At 44.1% G+C, this 20498-nt stretch overlaps 1 protein-coding gene across 5 annotated transcripts in view; it reads right to left on the reverse strand.

Annotated features, from left to right (window-relative positions):
* Caln1 (calneuron 1) overlaps positions 1-20498 on the reverse strand; it is a 444621-nt gene that overhangs the window by 167378 nt on the left and 256745 nt on the right. For all 5 annotated transcript variants that reach the window (XM_060382256.1, XM_060382257.1, XM_021657008.2 and 2 more), the window contains one exon: positions 1106-1218. In XM_060382256.1, coding sequence (XP_060238239.1) covers positions 1106-1218 — 113 coding nt within the window. The remainder of the gene's footprint in view (positions 1-1105; positions 1219-20498) is intronic.

Raw genomic sequence — 20498 nt, forward strand, 5'->3', positions numbered from 1 at the left:
GGAGGAAACAGAAGGGAAGGGGAGAGGGAGAGAGAGAAACAGATACACATTCTTTCTTGTATCTTTTTCTGTATGTCTGTTTTTCTCTCCTCTCCCTCTTCCCTCCTTCTACTCTCTCTCCCCGAAAACTGCGGGGAATGAAAGCTACCATGCTGTGATAGCCTGTGCACTGCGAATCTGCAATCCTCACTTTCCCAGAGGAAGTTTACCCAAGCAATCGGGGACTACAGGAACCGTACCCCATATGAGAGATGACACATTAACTAAGGGGACCAACTCCTGCCGCTGAAAGGACAGATATAATCTGACTGGAAGCATATTCTACAGAGCTATCAGCACCTATGTGGCATAGGACCACCACCTCTTTCCCTAAAACCTCTGAGACGGTGGTTCTCAACCTGTGGGTTTTGACCCCTTTGGGGGAGTCATATATCAGTTCTGCTGCATATCAGACATTTATATTATGATTCACAACAGTAACAAAACTACAGTTATGAAGTAGCAATGAAACAATTTTATGGTGTTGGGGGGAGTTACCACAACATGGGAAGCTCTATTAAAGGGTTGCAGCGTTAGGAAGGCTGAGAACCACTGTCCTAGGAAGAGACCTCCACTCTGTCTCATGAGACTGAATTCTCTTCAGAACCCCTTTCATGCCAGTTTGCCTATGGCATTAGTAACCCCCCCCCCATAAACCTCTTACCCATAAGGACAACCTGCCTCAGTGATCTCTCTTGAACCCCTACATTGAGAACATTTATGAGTTTAGCCCAAAGTAAAAAGTTTATATGGAAACCAATGTCCCCTTTTCAAGGTCTTCATGAGAAAGCCCTTCATGAGTCAGATGTGGAATTCCACTTCTGCAAATGTAAACTCTCTGTTCCATGGAAAAAAAAAAGTGAGGAGACAGCTTAGTTCTCCAAACCCTAACTGAGAAGAGTGTGGACTTCAACTAAGACATCTGATTCAAAGAGCATCTATCATTCCAGTTCAAGGGAGTTTATTTCAGTCTTAATAGACACCTAAGACTTTACAGTCAAAGTTAGTTGATCCAAGAAAACATGATACCACCAGGCTTAATTCTTATATGAAAAATCTCACTTACCTGCCAGAAGATGCTGTCTATCGTATTTCCAAGAAAACCATCTCGACCTTCTGAGGACACCAGCTTGGGCCCAAGAATTGTCATGAATTCATCAAAATCCACCTGCCCATCTCCTGGAAGGAGAAAAAGAGATATGCGTGTGGAAAAAGTACCATAAATGTGATCAATAGCCCGGATGCAGTAAACAACTCTGTTTTTCTCCTTGGCATGACCTAAATGAAATAAAAAGAGCTGGTGATGGAGCAGAATTGTTTAGCACTGTTTGGTTTATTTTCCCTAGTACTGGGGATTAAACTTGAACCCAGGTGCCCAGGCATCCTACAACGGTGCTCTAGCACTGAGCCACACCCCTAGCCCCTCACTGGAGGATTCTAGGCGGGTGTTGTACCACTGAGCCAGGACCCTAACCCCTCACTGAGGAATTCTAGGAGAGCACTTCCCCACTAAGCCACAATCCAAGTCCCTTACTGAGAGATTCTAGAAACACATGCTACCACTGAGCCATAACCCCAACTCCTCACAGGGGGGGAGGGCGGTTAGGTAGATACTTGTCCTGGGTAGGTTTCTGTTGTTGTTCACTTAAACTAAGCTTCTTTGGGAAGAGGAAACAATATAGAAATGTCCACAGAAGATACATCTGTAGTCAAGCCTGTGAGGCATTTTCTTGATTAATGATTGATGTGAGAGGACCTGCCCCATAGAGTGGTGCCGCCCCCAGGAAAGTGGTCCTGGATGGTATAACAAAACAAACTGGGTAAGCCAGCAAGTAGCACTCCCCAGGGCCTCTGCTTCAGTGCCTACCTCCAGTTCAGGTTCGTGCCCCAACATCCCATCATGATGAACAATGATATGGACATGTAAGCTGAAATAAATCCTTTTTTCCTCAAGTTGCTTTAGTTCATGGTGTTTTCTCACAGCAATAGAAATCCTAGACAGTGTTATACACTAAACCAAGTCCCTAGCCCTTCACTGGCTTTGCATACACAGCATGTACATGCACACACACACACTTAGCTGTGTAGCATCTGTGTTTGTGTAAATACGCTCTTTGATCCTCACAGCATGAAGAAATTCCTGATGAGACATTTCTCATGCCTTTCTCCATCATTAAACAGTTAATGGCTGTATTCTACCTAAATGCCCACCCAGCACCTCCTACTTAGCATGATCATACCTACCATCTGCTTCACCTTTATACCTCGAATTGCCCAGCCATATGTGACAGAAGTCACAACTTCATCAATTGCACTCATACATAAACAAAGTTGTTATGTCTAAAGGGTTTAACCCCTTGAATACTTGTTGAAGTTCTCTCTACCATTCTCTCAGTAGATAATTCCCTTTCTAACAAGCTTGGTGGGCCACTTCCAAGAATTAACACTTGCATTTGGAAATTATGGTATCTCTCTGCTGCCTCCATGCCATCTTCAGTATACTTTGAAATGACTTCCCCCAAAGAAAATATGATACTGCTCTACAAACTTCAGTGATATTTTTAACCCAAACCAAGAAAAACACCTCAGCATAACCTCTGAGCCTTATCTCTCTTGTACCCCTATCATCACACATGCATAAAAGGCAATGAGTTGTTTTCACAGCTCTGGACCTATGTACCTGCTGCTGTGTCCCCAGGGGATATCTTTATCCATGGTCTACCTGGTGAATACCACCTTGTTCTCAGAGGAGGGGCTTCAATGCTGAGTTTCCTTCCTGGCCATACCTTGTCTCACCAGAAGGGGTCTGCCATTTTTTTTCTTTCTTTTTTGGTATTTATGTAGCTATTTGCTCAGAATTGAAATATTCCCCATTAGAATGAAGAGGCAGTTCACAAGACCCAGAAAGCTCAGGGGACTCATAAGGCCCAGGAAGCTGAGGAAATGCTCAATGCTCAGGAAGCCCAGGAAACCCACAAGATTCCCGAGGCTTCTCCTCAGCTGGCTTCTCATTATCACATCTGCCTTCAAGTGACCTATGACACTCTATGAAATCCTTTACCTATACTTCTATAAGTAACTCCTGTAAACTCATTGGTTCAACAAGCCAGACTTTGGCAGAATCATTTCTTTGCTCTGTTATTGGTGCCTATCTGAAATGAACAGGTATTTGTTTGCATCCCCCCAAGAAAAGTCACAGCATAGTCGCCTACTAGCTTCATGTGTGTCTGTTACAGAACTTACCACCTGTGCTCCAGTCACAGTTTGCATGACTCCAACTTGAACTTAATCATCTAAGGTCAGAGACCAAATCAGTTATGTAACCATTTCCTATGAAATGAAACATTCCGTCCTGGAGGGAAGATCATTAAGACTGGGGGAAGTCAATAAAACAAGACACAGAAAGCCCCTAGAACTTACAAGACTTAAAAAGTCCCTCTTAATGTTATATAAGTAGCTACTATGGAGGCAGGGCATGTTTCCAACCTGTTAACCTGTTAACCAAGTGCAAGGAGCTCCAAGAAAGAAGCATTTGTGAGTCATCACCCATGCTGGGCAGACTTTTGGTGACACAGCTGCCTGTGAGTCACCCATACTCCTGTAAGCAATCCCAATAAACTCACTGGTTCACTAAAGTAGGCTAGAGTGGAGTCATTTTTTTGATTTGCCATCTGTGCTCTATTTGGGATGACTAGACATCTGCTCATGTGTCACCAGGAAAAGTCACCCAGCAGGGCTTGAGACATCTATGTATATTGATTGCCAGAACAGGTATGCAGTATGAGCTTGTAGAATGAAAAAGTGACGTCTCTTAGTTGGTTTCCTTTGTTCAGATACGCATTACTTTGTTTTTTTGTTACATTTTGTCTTCTGTTGTTGTTTGTTTTCATGTTAGAGCTGATGCTATCAAAAGGTACTATCAAGTCAACTTCACCAGGCAAAGTGAACCCTCAGAGCACTGAGTGACCCTCAGCAAATCACCAACATGGCATTAGGACCCTTAAAACTAACTGTTTATGCTGGCAACACTACCAACAGCTTTCTACATCCTTACCTTAGCTCCAGTCAGTGAAGCAGTGTGGCAAAATGCAGACTCAGACATTTATCTACTCTCAGAGTGTCTGTGCTTCCAAGGACACTCATTCAAAACCTATGCTCAAAGGCCAAGTAGATGTCATCATCAAGATGCCAATAACTCAGTACGGATGGTCCAGGAACACATTTCCCCATAGATGAGACTTGTGGGAGGATCAGGGAGGTATGGCAAGCTGGTAGGAGAGGGAAGATCAATTCACCAAACAGGGCGGGGCAGTCAATGAGCTGCTGAGTGGAAATCAATTTTTCTCTCCCGGTTTAACAAGATAAAAGGAGCTAGAATTTCACCCTTGCTGGTATGTTAAGAATGTGGATATAAACAGTGAATTCCCATTAGCTGTTCAGATTAGCAAGTACTTCTAAATAGAAAACTCTCCAATGCAATGCTGCTAGAGACAGAAAGAATGCCTTCTGACGTGCTACTGGTATGTTTGTTCCTAGGTATAAATGGGAAGTATCTATCAGGCCAGGAAGAGAAGAAAGAAGAAGAAAAGGGAGGAGGAAGAATGGGGAGCTGAAGAAGAGGAGGAAGGAAGAGGGAAAGAGGAAGCAGAAGAGAAAGGAAAAGGAAGAAGACAGGAGGAGGAGGAAAAAGAGTAGTTGAGATGGAAAGAATAGAAAGGAGGAAAAGGAGGGAGGTGAGGAGGAGGAAGATTAAGTAGGAAGGGAAAGAAAACGCAAGAGGAGGACTAAGGAACAGTACATTCCTACGTTCCTGAAATATGGACAGTCGACGCTGTTCACAGTCACCGCCTGCCTCACCCTTGGCGAGCTCTTAGAGTTAGAAAGTCTTTGAACTTCAGCTCAAGGACACAGGTCTATTTGTGTGCAGACCTCATGAGACTGTATGTGCCCAAAAAGCTGGACGCTCGCAGTCCTGCTCACTGTCTAGCGGGCACTGTTCTCTCCTACTCGGAAGACCAGCCCGGGGGCCTGCCGATGCTTCTCAGCCTGAGAAAAGTAAAACTATATTTGAAAAATCCACCTTTCAAATAAGAGTGGAGGGGGCACCTACTTCTTCAACCCCTGCAAAAGCTCAGAGGATGAAAGCATTTTGCATCTCAAGGACCCTCAGGAGTTCTGTTCCCACTCAGTACAGCACCAGGCAGTGCTCACAAGTAGACACTACATTCTGCCCAAGGCACCACTGGAGCAAAAGCCTCCTGGCAGAATAATGCTTCTATGATCCACCTTGGCCATGGAAAAAACCAGCAGCTCATTTACGGCTTACAAACTGTGGTCTGGTGGGAGGAACTGGAGAGATGGCTTAGTCCTTGCAAGCATGAGGACCTCAAGTTTGGGTCCCCAGAAAGCATGGCAACTGGCCTATAATTCCAGCTTGGGAAGTTGAAAACAGGTGATGCCCCAGAGCAAGCCGCCTATCAGGAGTAGTGGTAAGGGGATGATTCTGGGTTTGGTGGAGGTACCCTGCCTCAATGGATAAGATGAACAAAGTGATTATAAATGATTTAAAACATCAACCTTTGACCTCCATATGAACGAACAGAGGAGTATATGTGTGACAACACAGCCTTGCACTCCAAGACATGCAAGAACATGCGCACACACACACACAGACACACATATACACACGCACATGCATGTACACATAGACATGGTAACCTAAATGAGCCTCCTGGGCTGGAAACATGTCTCAGTGGTTCAGAGCACTCATTGCTCTTCCAGAAGACTTGAGTTCAGCTAGCAGCACCCGAATCAGGTGGCTTACAACCACCTGTGACTCCAGGGGTCTGACACCCTCTTCTGGACTCTGAGAGTGTCTACATGCACATGTGAAAACACACAAATACACACAATTAAAAAATAAACTCAATCTTCGATATGAACAAATAGCTCTTACCCCCATAGGTTTTGCTTAATCATTTAAAAGAGTACTAATAAGAAGCAGGAGGTGGCTGTTCAACATTTTCTAGATGCCAGGGATATGAGTACATAGATTCATTTCAACTCCAACACTATGAAGAATTTTCCCAATTCGCATCTCACCACTGGTAAAAGTTAGGTAAGAAAGGGTTAAATGGAAAAATGCCAGAAAGTGCATGGCACAGGAAGGGCTCAGCTTGGGACCCCGATATTAAACCTACAGTAGAGCATGCCCCTCTGCATCTTCGTATTTCTTCCCAAAGTCGGAGAGTTATAATGTGTTTTCCTCCCACAGCCCCGAGGAAAGGATTTAATGGGAAATTGGGCAAGGTGACCTTTGGGAATTTTAATGTAAATGGCCATTGTCTAAAAGCCACATGTTCCCCGGATTGCACTGCGCCTGCAGTGAGCGTCCTTAGTCATCACCACAGATGGCTAGCTCCAAGAGGATCCAGGGCACTCACACACAACCCAGCACGCATTACATTTCTCCCACCCCCTCACCCCCACCCTTCCCAAAACAGAAAAATCGGGCGGGTAAACGAGTCGAAACAGGGTAGGGTCACCACAAATATCCTTTACCGAGCATCCCCGAAGATAAGAGGAAACAGTTCGTGGATGGGTCACCTTGTATGAAATGCATACTCAACCTTTGCAAGTTCGTGTGTATGCATGTGTGCAGAGACCAGAGAGTTGGTATAATGTTCTTGTGGAATGTATACAATTTACCCTTGTTCATTCACATGCTGATTTCTTGCCCCCACTATCTGGTTTCAATCCAGACATTGCATTGTGATGTTTATTCTAAGCAACACCTGTCTCAAGTCTGTGTAAACATGCCACCATTTGTACCAGCCAAGGCTGAGCAATGGAGAAAATAGGGTGGGACATCCTGGTCCAGAAGGGAGGAAAAGGAAGCGAGTCGGGGGCAGTCAGAGAGGAGAGATCTTCAGGAGAGGACTTGGAACCATGAGGAGAGACGAACTGGATCTAAGATATGCCTAAAAGCAGGCATAATGTGGGAAATCTGAATGGGATGAACTATGCAGGCTTGGAGGTTTAGGATGGAGTAACTATTGCCCGGTATTGTGCTCTAGGTTAATTAAATAAATCCTAGTCTCTGTGTGGTGATTTGGGTATACAGCTGGCTTAGGAATAACCACTGTCTAACTAAAAGATAAATCAATGATGAATGTTAATAACCCACAACACCAGAGGCTGACTTTGGTGGTTGTCCTTCCTGTCTACCCTGTTTATCTGAAACTGGATCTGGGAGCTCACCAGTTGTGTAGAATGCCTGGGACCCTCTTGTCTCTGCCTCCCAGTGCTGGGATTGCAGATATATGCCACTGCCTCTTGCTTTTGCGTTGGTGCTAAGGATCTGACTTCAGATCCTCATGGCAAGCTCTTTCCCAACTCAGCCATCATTTCAAGCTACAGAGGATGTTTGTAGACACTATTTATTAGCGCACATTATACAAAAATAACAGGGTCACCACGAGACTTTCAGGACACACATAATACACACATACCTCTCTCACCCTCCCCTCCCTTCCTGCTGGTCCATTTTCTTTTTCCAAATACTGTCTCTTCTACTTTCTACTTTCATGCCTTATTTTAAAAATATAGATTCCATTCCCAAGAGGGCCAGGAATTTGGATTTAAAAAAAAAAAAAAAAGTATGCAAATAGATGGGAGACTATTTATCTAAGTCCAGCTTATTTTGCTTTACAAAGGATTCTTAATTGTAATATCTTTAAAACTACATTTGAGGTGGGCAGAGTGTGTACACAAGCATGTGTGGGGGTCAGAGTGTCCTCTTGAAGCTTGCAGGAGCTGCTTGTTCCCTTTCACCATGTGGGTCCCTGGGCTCAAACTCAGATCATTAGGCTTGGTGGTTGGCACTTTTCCCCACTGAGCTACCTCAACAGGCTGATTGTGAAATCTTTTATTTAGTAACGGTTTTATGTAGGTCTTAACTAAGGAAGGAAATACACAAAGAAGGAAACTCAGTGCTTCCAAGCTAGCCTCCTGTCAGTGGCTTGCACTGATCTTGATCCACTTAGCAAGGGCTACAGGGATCCAGCCTGCAAAGGACTGTGTCTTCTGGCTTCCTACCACTGTGTGAGACACGGTAATGGACTTGAACTAGGGCGTGAAGCTGCAGGGGGTTCAGGACTGTACAGTGCTCATTAAGAACAGCCAGCTGAACTTTCCAGGAAGATGGAAAATAATCATAAACTCCCTGAAAAAAAAAAAGTGAAGAAAGGAAAGGAACAGACCGAAAAAAGTTGGTGAGCATTGGTAGGTGATGAGGCCAACAAGTAGAGGGAAGCATAAAACGTGTGACTGAGAATCCATTCCAATCTGTGAAACCTACTCCTGGAGTGACAATTACATGCAGTAGGCATATTTCAAGCTGTAGAAGTGAAGTATACAAGCCACTGCTTAGGCCAGAAGCAGAGGACCGTGGTGGGTCCATAAAATCGTTGTCCTTGATGCCTTAGGCTCCTCAGAGGTCATCCTTAACAGTTTTTAGTAAATCCTTGAGAGGGGGTAGGAGCCTCACAAGCTGCAAAGGGATGAGGTGTGATGGTCAATTGCCGTCATCAACTTGATCTTACCCCAGGGACAAAACCTTTATTTCAGCTTGTGGTTTAAGAGGGGCGGGTGTTGGAGAGTTAGGGGTGAGGGTGTTCGTGAGTCATGTGGGAAAGGCATAGCAGCTGAGACCCCACTTGGTTCCGGCAGCCTGAGCTAACAGAGCAGCTTCCTCACAGGAGAACACACCAGGAGGTAGAGAAAGAACCTGCCCTGTGTATCCCTGCTGTAACTCTCAAAGCCTATCCCCAGTGACTGCTCACCAACCAGGTCTCTGCCCTTAAAGGCTCTGCAACGTCCCCAAACAACCAAGTGTTAAAACAGAGGAGCCAACAGTGGTGTGTGGGGGGGGGGGTGGCGTTTCATATCCAGGCCACAGCAAGGGGCGAATGCAGAACTGAACCCTGAGATAATCCACAATGAGCCAGTAATGGAGAGAATGGGAGCAGGGGTTCTAGTCCCCTTCTGTGAAGTGCTCTAAACAGATGGGGGTAGAAAGGAACACCATACAGTGCATGTTGGGAGCTCTCCTTCTCTTTTTATGTGTGTGTGGAGCAAGTAGCAATGCATGTTCATGTGGGGGGTACACATGTATGCACAAATGCGCACATATATGTGGGTGTGAAGGCCAAAGGTTGACAACTGGGTGTCTTCCTCCTACCTCATAAACTGAGGCAAGGATTCTCAACAGAGCATGCTGATCTGGCTGGTCCAGGCTCTCTCCCTAGCCCTTCTGGGTAATATAGTGCTTCTTAATCGTAACTCTTTAAAGTTATCATCATATTTAAAGAACTGGCAAGTAGAAGATGGGAGTTAAACCCTGTTAGTGTGTGTGTGTGTGTGTGTGTGTGTGTGTGTGTGTGTGTGCTTGAGATAAGGTCTCAGTTTAGTTGAGGTCTCGGTATAGTTCGGGATATCCTCTAACTCCCAATCCACCTGCCTCATCCCCTGAGGGATGGGATTACAGCACACTTACCAGTGGTTGGCCTGCAGTAAGCCCGATCTCCACGTTAACAGTTGAAAACAGAAATAACACAGAGCACAATGCCAAAGACAGGAGAGACACGTCGAGCACCCAAGTAAAGTAAAATGAACACCTCCCCAGTTACGCACTGCCAGAGGAGAAGGCTTGAGGCACACGCCTGTTTGGAGCCTCGGGATGCAGCTCAGCAGGCAGAATGCTTGCCTAACGGGTACAACACCCCCAAAGTTACAGAAACTCAGTGTGGTGGTGAGTTTGGCCATCCCAGCACTCTCTGTAAGAATGTCAGATTAATAACTGTTGTCCGAGAGACTTCATCCAGCGAGCGATGGGAGCAGATACAGAGTCCCACAGCCAAACATTAGGCAGGACTCAGGAGTTCTCACAGAAGATGGGGAGGAAGAATTGGGGGAGACAGAGAGGTCAAGGACTCTACAAGAACATGGCCCATAGAATCAACTGGCTGGGACTCAAGTGGGCTCACAGAAATCAGGGATCCTGTTTGAATCCTCTGCATGTACGTTATGGTTGTGTAGGTTGATGTTCTTGCGGGACTCCAAACGGTTGGGGCAGGGGCTATCTCAGACTCTTTTCCCTGCCTTTGCGACCCATTTCCTCCTACTGCGTTGCCTTGTCCAGCCTTGAGGTGATAGTTTGTGCCTGGTCTTGTTATGCCCTATTTGCTTGGTATCCCTCGGAGGCCTGATCTTTTCTGAGGGGAGTAGATGGGGGTGTGAATCTGAGGGAAAGAAGTGGGAGTGAGGGGAGAAACCTGGGGGAGGGGAGGGCAGGGGGAGGAAAACGCAGCTGGAATGTAATATAAAAGAGAAGAATAAATACAAATAACAATAACATCAAAGAATGCCGTGTTCGATTCCAGCCTCTGCTCAGGTCACAATACCTGCAGTGCTCCCTCCTTTCAAAGTCACCCCACACCCTACTGAGGAGTTCACTGTGCAGCTTCAGCTCAGAGACTTCCTGGGAAGTGAGTTTACCTCAAAGCCGCTCTGCTATTGGTGGCCATACATCAGGCTCCCAAGACCCTTCCCTTCCTCCTGCCTGAGAATCAAGGAGCCTGGCCGCTGGCTTTTGCTTTGTAACCATCCCCATCCTCAGAGACTGTAAAAACACATCTGCTTTATAGATCTGGGGCCTGCTTGAGACACCCCACCACTCTTTCTGTCTTTGGTGCTAGGGTCTAAACTCTTGTTAGAGCTCCCACCACCCTCCTGCCTCTCTGTCTGTCTTTCCACTGCGTCAATAGCTTTTCTAACAAATATTTTGTTCCTCGGTAATCCATTGCAGGGTCCCTATTGACTTCCTACCCTCATCCAAAACAATAAAAGCAGGAGGATCAAGAGTTCAGGGCTATCTTTGGCTACACAGTGACTTTGAAGCCAGTGTAGGCTACTTGAGATCCTGTCAGAAAGAAAGGAGAAGGAGAAAATAAAAGAGAAAAGGGAGGAAGGAGAGAGAGAGAAAGAGAGAGAGAGAATTCGGAAAGAAGGAAGGGAGTGGAAGAAAATGAAATGAAACAGAGAGAACAAAGGAGGAGAGCTGTTTGGGGTCAGACTGGAAGAATAGAGCCCTCTGTAAATGAAAGGATAACAGGACACAGAAGGTTCTTGTTAGTGGGAAGGGGAGAGAAGAGAGACCGAGACAGAGTGGAAGGAAAAATGGTCTGGATTCCGGAAGGGGCAAGGCAAGGGCACCATCAATGCACTCGCAAAGTCAAGGTCTACTTGGTATCCACTGGCAGGAAACTGCAACTTCTAATTCAAATCAAGAAATACACAAACCCATTATGTACCCGCCATTGTGCTAGACCCCGGGGGACATGGCAGGGAACAGCGCAGGCACAGCCGTCATCCATTAGAAATTAAGTTGAAAGGAGAGACAACTAAGGACTCAAAATCACATGTCTGTTATGAAAGGGAAAATGGCACAGACACAAACAGGCTCTCTCAGACAGTGGGTCTCTGCAGTGTAACCCCTAAGAGGGAGCCTCCAGACCCTCTGTCTGAACAAGGGCCATGGCTAAGTTGGTGAAGTGTTTCTCCTAAAAGCATGTAGACCTGATTGCCAGGCTCATGTGAATATTCAAGCATTATGGCACTGGAGAGTGGACTGAGGAGGATCCATGGAGCTCATTGGCCAGACAGCTAGCCTGCTTGGCAAGTTCCAGGCTACTGAGAAACAGCATCTTTAAATTTTTTTAATTGGATTATGCTTGAGAAAGGACGCCTGTGATTGTCTTCTTGCACATGCACACACAACTGCTTCATGGGCTAAAACTCACAATTCTCCTGCCTCATCCTCTCAAGGCTGACAAGTGTCCTTCACCACACCCCAACTTTACCATGACTTTTAAGGTCATTTGGAAGAATAAGCAGGCAATAAAAACTTTAAAAATAATTGAGGATGGGAATCTATATCTGGTACTAAAATGTGTTATAGAATTAGAGTAATGAAAATTATTTCTAGGTAAGAATGGATGGGAGATAACACTAGGCAGTTCAGAGAGAAACCACAGTAAATACAGATAATGCAACAAATAATTGAGTGTGGGAAAAGGCTTCTTTCACAAATGGTAATGGAAAGATAAAAATTTGGGGAGAAAAAAATAATTTTGCTCTTCACTGGATTTTATTATAAAATATTAAAAATATAAGCCACTCAGTATTAAGAGAAAGGAAGATTGTAAGTTCAAGCGCAACTTATTAAATTTACTAAGACCCCTAAATCAAAATGGAAAAGTAGAAAGAGGGCTACAAGTAGAACTTGGCACTAGTGCCCTTGCCTAGAATCCACTTGTGAGGGGCTAGGGGCATAGCTCAGTGATAGGGCCCCTGCCTAGAATGCCTCAGTGAGGGGCTGGGAGTCTGGCTCAGTAGTAGAGTTCATCCCTAGAATTCTATAGTGAAGAGTTAGGAATATGAGTTGGTGGTAGAGCACTTGCCTAGAATTACCCAGTGAGGGGCTGGACTGTAGTTCAGTGGTACAGCATTTGCCTAGTAAATATAAAGCCCCAATACCGCTAGAAAAAAATAAGACACAGAAGAATAAACCTTTATAATGCACTCTGCAATGCACTCTGCATGTTAAATAATGATAGACTCAATTAAACACTTAGCAATAAGCTAGCAAAACATTATGCAGAGAATTTGGCAGTGGGATAGCTTTTTTCAATGCCAAAGGACTTCATTAGAAGATTAATATAAAGGATGAGATCAGATAATTCACAAAGGAAAAAACATAAACATAAAACACATGGAAAACATCCAAGTTCAATAATATGAAAATAAATGCAAATGGAAGCAATAATAAGAACATTTTCCCATACAGCCAGGAAGCAAAGATTTTATTTTCAAGTAAAGTGATGGAAGGTGCAGTTGGCTAAGCCAACTCACACTGCCGGGAACGGACATTGGCCGGGCCCCTTTGATGGCCATTCTGTTTATAGGGAAAGCTCTGTTCTAATGTTCTTTTCCTTTGATTTGGTAATTCTTTTTCTGGAATCCATCCTAAGGAATGTAGTTAGAAATCTGAAATATTTCTACTTTGCACTGTTCATCAGAGTATTGTTTATAGAAGTATGAATAAGAAATAAAAGTTCAACCCACACCTTCCACTTTCCTATAGGTCATACACTTAAAAATTAAAATAACATTTTCCTATCCATTTTATTTTACATTGCTCATTACTTGTTTGGGGAGAGGAATAACTGGGTATTGAATATTGGGCCTAGGGCTTCAAGCACGCTAGATAGGCACATCCCTGGGGATCCTACCAGCCAACCTAGCTTACTTGGAGAACTCCAGGCTGGACAAGAGACCCTGCCTCAAAACAACAAGGCTCTCCTGGTGAGCCACCCCTTCAGCCTCACTGGGAAGATTCTAAACAAGTGCTCTACCACTGATCCACACATCCAGCATCTCACTGGGAGAATAGACAAGCTCACTACCACTGAGCCAAGCCCTCAGCTCCTTACTGGGTGATTCTAGGTGGACACTGCCACTGAGACATGCCCCAGCCCCTCACTGGGGGATTCTGAAGCAAGTAGTATATTACTTCTCAGCCTCTCATTGCAGAACTCTAGCCAAGTTCTCTATCACCGAGCCACACACGTAGGCCTCTTTTCACACTCTGTTTTATGAGACAGGATCTACTTAGGTTGCCCAAGATAGCCTTGAACCCACCCAGTGGTATATTCTGCCCTTGAACTTGTGAAACTCCCACCTTGCCCTTCAGAGTAGCTCAGATAACAGGGGTGAGTTTCCAGGCCAGCTTTATTTGCTGGTGTAATATGAACTTTTCTCACAGTCCTGAGTCCTCATGTCCATTAGTTCTATAAAACCTCAAGAAAATCTCAGTTTTCTCAATAGGTCCTATGTTTTCAGAAATGGCATGCAATGTATTTGCAAGGAAACAGCAAGCTTCTCTATGCTTTAGCATTCATGTGAAATAATTCCTGAGGGATAATAGTTTTGATGAGGAAGATATCAGCTGAATCATGACGACTTCTCCTGAGAACCATAGCTTTTGAAATTGTATAGAAGATGTCATTTCACACCAACTTATATCACACAGAATGTTATACAGCCACCTTCTAAAGTGACATGAAATTAGAATGGTAGAGGAAATGACTCTTCCACAAGAGATGCTTCCTCTACACTATAGAAAAAACAAATCAGGCATTTTGGAAAGATGGCTCAGTTTGTTAAAGTGCTGATGACCTGAGCTCAATCCTAGAATCCATGTTTAAAAAAAAAATCCTTGTGCTGTGGCACACAGTTGTAATAACAGCTCCAGAGAACTGAAGGCAGGTAGGCACCTCCTTGGGGCTCATAGCCAGCCAACATAGCTCACTTGGAGAACTCCAGGCTAGGTAAGAGATCAGGCTGGATGAGAGATCCTGCCTCAAAAAATCAAAGTCACTGACACCTGAGGAATGATACCCAAGGTTGACCTCTGGCCACTACACACAAACACAGAGAGGGAGGAGGGGTGGAGAGGGAAAAAGAGAATAAAAAAAGAACAGTGTGGTGCAAAGCTAGCTGCCATTCTTCCTGAAGAACCCACAAATGGAAAACAGGCAGCTTGCTGAACTGGCTATCAGCAGGAGTTGGAGTCCCATTGAAACTAAATATTTGAGCTTTTAAATTTGGACTTAAACTTGAATGTCATACTTCTTGGAATTTGAATATCTAATTTTACATGCATTTTTCAACAGTAAAGGAGAAGTAGATTAGGCAGTTCAAAGAAATCCTTTTAGAGAGAGCTAGAGATATGCATATACATATACAATGTTTCTTTTCAACAGTCTCTAGAAAGGCTTTAGGGGCTGGAGAGCTGGCTGGGTAGTTAAGAGCCCTGGCTGCTCTTGCAGAGGACCCAGGTTCAGTTCCCAGTATCCATGTTGGGCAGCTCACAAGCAGTACAACTCCAGTTCCAGGAGATCCGATGCCCTCTTTTTACCTGTATGGGCACCTTCACTCACATGTGTTCACACACACACACACACACACACACAGAGAGAGAGAGAGAGAGAGGTAAAACATAAAAGCACACCCTTTATAAAAAGATCTATGATATTCTTTGTCTCTGTGTTTATTTTTTCAAGGTTTACAACCTCCATGATGTGCTTTTAGTCTTCACTGTGAACCTAATAAATACACCCCCCCAAAAAAAAATCTTAGCCAGGGTTTCTATTGCTGCAACAAAATACCATGATGGAAAGGAAACTGGGGAGGAAAGGGTTTATTTGGCATACACTTCCACAGCACTGTTCATCATTGGAGGAACTTAGGACAGGAACTCAAACAGGACAGGATCCTAGAGGCAAGAAGTGATGCAGAGACCCTGGAGGGGTGCTGCTTTCTGGCTTCTCAAGGCTGGCTCAGCATGCTTTCCTATAGAACTCAGGACCACAAGCCCAGGGATGGCCCCACTCGCAACGGGCTGGGCCTTCCCCTCTGATCAGTAATTAAGAAAATGCCCTACAGCTGGATCATATGGGCTTTTTTCTCAATTGAGGATCCTTTTCCCCTGATGGCTCTAGCTTGTGTCAAGCTGACATAAAAACAACCAGAACACCCCCAAAAGTGGGCTGTATTAATGCCCTAAACATTTCTTAATCGTATCTCCTCTTTCCTTCTTTCATTAACTTTTCCTTCTCTCCTTCCTCTTTTTTTCTCCCCTTCCTTCTCTTCTCTTCTCAGCACGTCATTTCCCTTTCATTCCTACTGCTTTATAAAAGGTCTCACTAAAAACGTGAATGTTAATCCTACTACATTCTGTTTCTGAAGAATTGCCACCCTGGAGGCTAAGCTTTTGCTTAGAGACCTGGTCTACATAGACCTTGTCTAGGGAAGGGAAAGGAAGTGGGGTGAAGGGAGAAAAGGGAGAGAAGAGAGGAGGAATGGAGGAGACAAAAAGAGAAAGGAAGGGAGGGAGGGACAGAGGAGGGAGCCAGGGAGACAGTTAGGAAGTAAAAGCCCTTATTGTGTAAATCAGACACTGGGTCTCACACAGAGAAGCCCTGTGACAGCTACATGCAATGACAGATATCTATAACAGATATCTATCTCCCACAGTGAGAATGGAGGCAAGGACAGGAGAAGCACTCAGAAAGTCAAGAGCCAGTTGGTCCAAAGATCTCAGAGTGGCACAAACAAGAAGAGAGACCCTGCCTTGACAGGGTGGAAGGAGAGAACCACCTCCTGCATTGTTCTCTGAGTTCCATATATGTGCACCTACAAATAATAATAATAATAACGCTCAATCCCCATCCCAAAAGGCAAAGAGGATGGACATCAGAAAGAAAAAAAACAGGAAACAACCTAGGAACCTGCCACAGAGGGCCTCTGAAAGGCTCTGCCCTGCAGACTACCAAAGCAGATATTAAGACTTATGGCCAACTGTTGGGCAGAGTGCATGGAATCCTATGTAAGAAGTGGGAAATAGTAAGATCTGGAGAGGACAGGAACCCCACAAGGAGAGCAACAGAACTAGAAAATTTGAACACAGGGGTCTTCCCAGAGACTCATACTCCAACCAAGTACCAGACATGGAGATAACCTAGAACCCCTGCACAGATGTAGCCCATGGCAGTTCAGTGTCTAAGTGGGTTACGTAGTAATGGAAAGATGGACTGTCTCTGACATAATCTGATTGGCCTGCTCTTTGATGACCTCCTCCTGAGGGGGGAGCAGCCTTACCAGGCCACAGAGGATGACAATGTAGCCACTCCTGATGTGATCTGATAGACTAAGATCAGAAGGAAGGAGAGGAGGACCTCACCTATCAGTGGACTTGGGGAGGGGCATGCGTGAAGAAGAGGGAGGGAAGCTGGGACTGGGAGGAGAGAAGGGAGGGGCTTATGGGGGGGATACAAAGTGAATAAAGTGTAATTAATAAAATAAAATTAAATTAAAAAAATAATAATAACAGAGAGACAGAGGAAGAGGGAAGATAGGTATTCTCAGGCACACCATAACCAAAGTATTAAAAAACAAAGTTGTTGAGAAAAGTCTAGACAGCCGACGGGGAGAAAGGATGTATTTCCAACATGGAAGGAACGATTTAAAATACAGCAGATTTCTCCCCATAAAGCATAGAAGACAGAAGAAAATGGAAAAGCATTTTTAAAAATGCCAACAGAAAACTCTCAACCCAGAATTCTATATCCAGTGAAAACAGCCTTCTAAAACAAAAAGGTGAAATAAAGACATTTTCAAATGAAAAAAAAAAAAAAAAAGCACAGGAATTCATTGCCAATGGGGCTGCTGTTAAAGAAAAGAATTTTTAAAAAATATTCTTCAGAAATCGAGAAACTGAAATCAAAAGAGAACTTATAACATTGGAAATGGTCAGTGCTATTATCTCATTAAAAATAAATTGGACTTGGCACTGTGATGATGGTTCATTTAGCAAACTGCTTACCATGTGGCATAAGAACCCTAACATAGTAAAATAGTCACCCTATCTAGGACTACTGTATACTGTATACTTCTTTAATCCCAGCGCTTGAGGGGCAGAATGGTTGACTGGGAGTTCAAAGTCAGCCTTGTCTACACAGCAAGTTTTAGGCCAGCAAGGCCTTGTCTCAACAAACAAAAGAACAACAAAAAGATAAGTACGTTGGCATGTGCTTATAATCCTAGTAGCAGGGAGGCAGAAATGGGCAGCTCCATGGCTCTCCCTAGCTAGCCAGCGCATGTATGTGTGCACACATGTATGCTCATACAGATAGATAGATAAAATTTTAAAGATAAATAAATGAATAAATCTTGAGCCCCCAAGGGCCTCATTGGCAAACTTTGCCAAACACATACTTTTTTCCTTTTATGCATTTTTTACCCTCATTTGTAAATAATGCCAATTCTATATAATCTCTTCTAATAACACTAAAAAGAGAAAAAATACTTTTGACTTATTTGATGAAACGTATATTAACATGGTAACAACCCCAGAAACATTACCAAAAGAAGGACAACCAATAACAAGAACAAAAATTATAATCTAGTATTCTTCATGAACTTCCTAAATGGAAGCTCTAATATTAAGGAAGTTCAAAAGGGTACCTCCTTAAGATTCAGAAAGTAAACAACTCACAGGTCTTAGGAAGTCCCAGAAACTTAACATATCCACAAAGGCTCTCCCTCCCCAAGGTTATACAAACAATAAGGACTGCTGAGCAGAGGAGACTCTCCAACCTGTCTGTGTTGCCTGCAAATCATGAGGAGAATTCCAGGGTTGCAGCTTTTGTGAGTTATAACACATATTGGGATAAGATTTCAGTGGTGTAGCTGTCTTTGAGTTATTTATGCTCCTGTAAGTCACCTTTCACCCATGATCATATCTGTAACCCCAGTAAGTTCTGTGGTTCACCAGTTTGGACATTGATGGTATCATTACTCTGGTCTGTTGATGGTAGGTTCCCTATCTGGAGTGAGTAGATATTCGCTCACATCTTTCCAGAAGTAGTGTCACGCAACCCATTAATTGTGTTACACCTTTCTGGTTTTCATTTGTTTGATTATTTGTTTGGTTCTCTCTGGTTGGTTTCTACAAGGTCTTGCCATGGCTGTTTTTGATGTCATTGTATTTCCCAGGGTGACCTCAAACTTGTGGTAACCCTCCATCCTCAGTCTCCTGAGTGCTGAGATTACAAGTGTGCACAGCCACACCTGGCTTACATGTTATTTTTTTTTTTCATCAATTACACTTTATTCATTCTGCATCCCCCCCATAATTCCCTCCCTCCTCCCCTCCCAATCCCACCCTCTCTCCTCCCTCTGCACGCATGCCACTCCCCAAGTCCACTGATAGGGGAGGTTCTCCTCTCCTTTCTGATCTTAGTCTATCAGTTCACATGCATTGTCCTCTACTATGGCCTGGTAAGGCTGCTCCCCCTCAGGGGGAGGTGATCAAAGAGCAGGCCAATCAGATTATGTCAGAGGCAGTCCCTCTTCACATTACTATGTAACCCAATTGGACTCTGAACTGCCCTGGGCTACATCTGTGCAGGGGTTCTGAGTTATCTCTATGAATACTCCTTGGTTGGAGTATGAGTCTCTGGGAAGTTCCCTGTGTTCAAATTTTCTGGTTCTGTTGCTCTCCTTGTGGAGACCTTGTCCTCTCCAGCTCTTACTATTTCCCAGTTCTTACATAAAATTCCCTTCACTCTGCCCAACAGTTGCCCATCAGGCTCAGCATCTGCATTGATAGTCTGTAGGGCAGAGGCTTTCAGAGGCCCTCTAACCCTTCTCCACTGCTGGTGGGAATGTAAACTTGTACAACCACTCTGGAAATCAATCTGGCGCTTTCTCAGACAACTAGGAATAGCGCTTCCTCAAGATCCAGCCATACCACTCCTGGGCATATATCCAAAAGAGGCTCAAGTACACAAAAAGGACATTTGCTCAACCATGTTTGTAGCAGCTTTATTTGTAATAGCCAGAAACTGGAAACAACCCAGATGCTCCTCAACTGAAGAATGGATGCAGAAATTGTGGTACATCTACACAATGGAATATTACTCAGCAATGAAAAATAAGGAAATCGTGAAATTTGCAGGTAAATGGTGGGATCTGGAAAGGATCATCCTGAGTGAGTTGTCCCAGAAGCAAAAAGACACACATGGTATATACTCACTCATATAGACATACAACATAGGACAAACCCACTAAAACCTGTGCATCTAAAGAAACTAAGCAAGAGAGAGGACCCTAACTAAAATGTCCAATCCCCATCCGGAAAGGCAAAGAGGATGGACATCAGAAGAAGAAGAAAACAGGAAACAACCTAGGAACCTACACAGAGGGCCTCTGAAAGCCTCTGCCCTACAGACTATCAATACATGTTATTTTTTAAATTATTTAAATTTAAATTATTTATTTAAAATTATTAGAAGAGGGAGCGGGAACAACTAGAGCTGGACAGTGGGAGGAGTGCCGTGAAAAGCTGCCTTTTAGACATGGTGTGGCCGTTCCACTCAGAAACGCAAAGAAGCTGTGGTTACCTGTACAGGAGAAAACCAACAAGGTCAGCCAACATTGTAACATTACACTAACTAGACAGTGGTTTATAAGAAATGAACAAACCAACCAACCTCAAGAGACATAATGGGGTCAGGGGGGATGAACTGTGGGATATTCGAGGCAGGGAGAGCAGAGGAAAGGGGAAGTTGACAGTATCAGGATAAATTTTATACATGTAAGGAATTTCATGTATAAATAACAAGTAGCAATGAAGTAATTTTACGGTGGGGGGATTCCAACATGAGGAACTGTATTAAATTTGGGTCGCAGCATTAGAAAGGTTGAGAACCACTGCTCTTGAAAAACTCTCATGGTCAGGAGAGCTAGATAGAATCCAGGCTTGACCAAGGTCT

This window comes from Meriones unguiculatus, chromosome 4, assembly GCF_030254825.1.
Source record: "Meriones unguiculatus strain TT.TT164.6M chromosome 4, Bangor_MerUng_6.1, whole genome shotgun sequence".
Taxonomy (NCBI): domain Eukaryota; kingdom Metazoa; phylum Chordata; class Mammalia; order Rodentia; family Muridae; genus Meriones; species Meriones unguiculatus.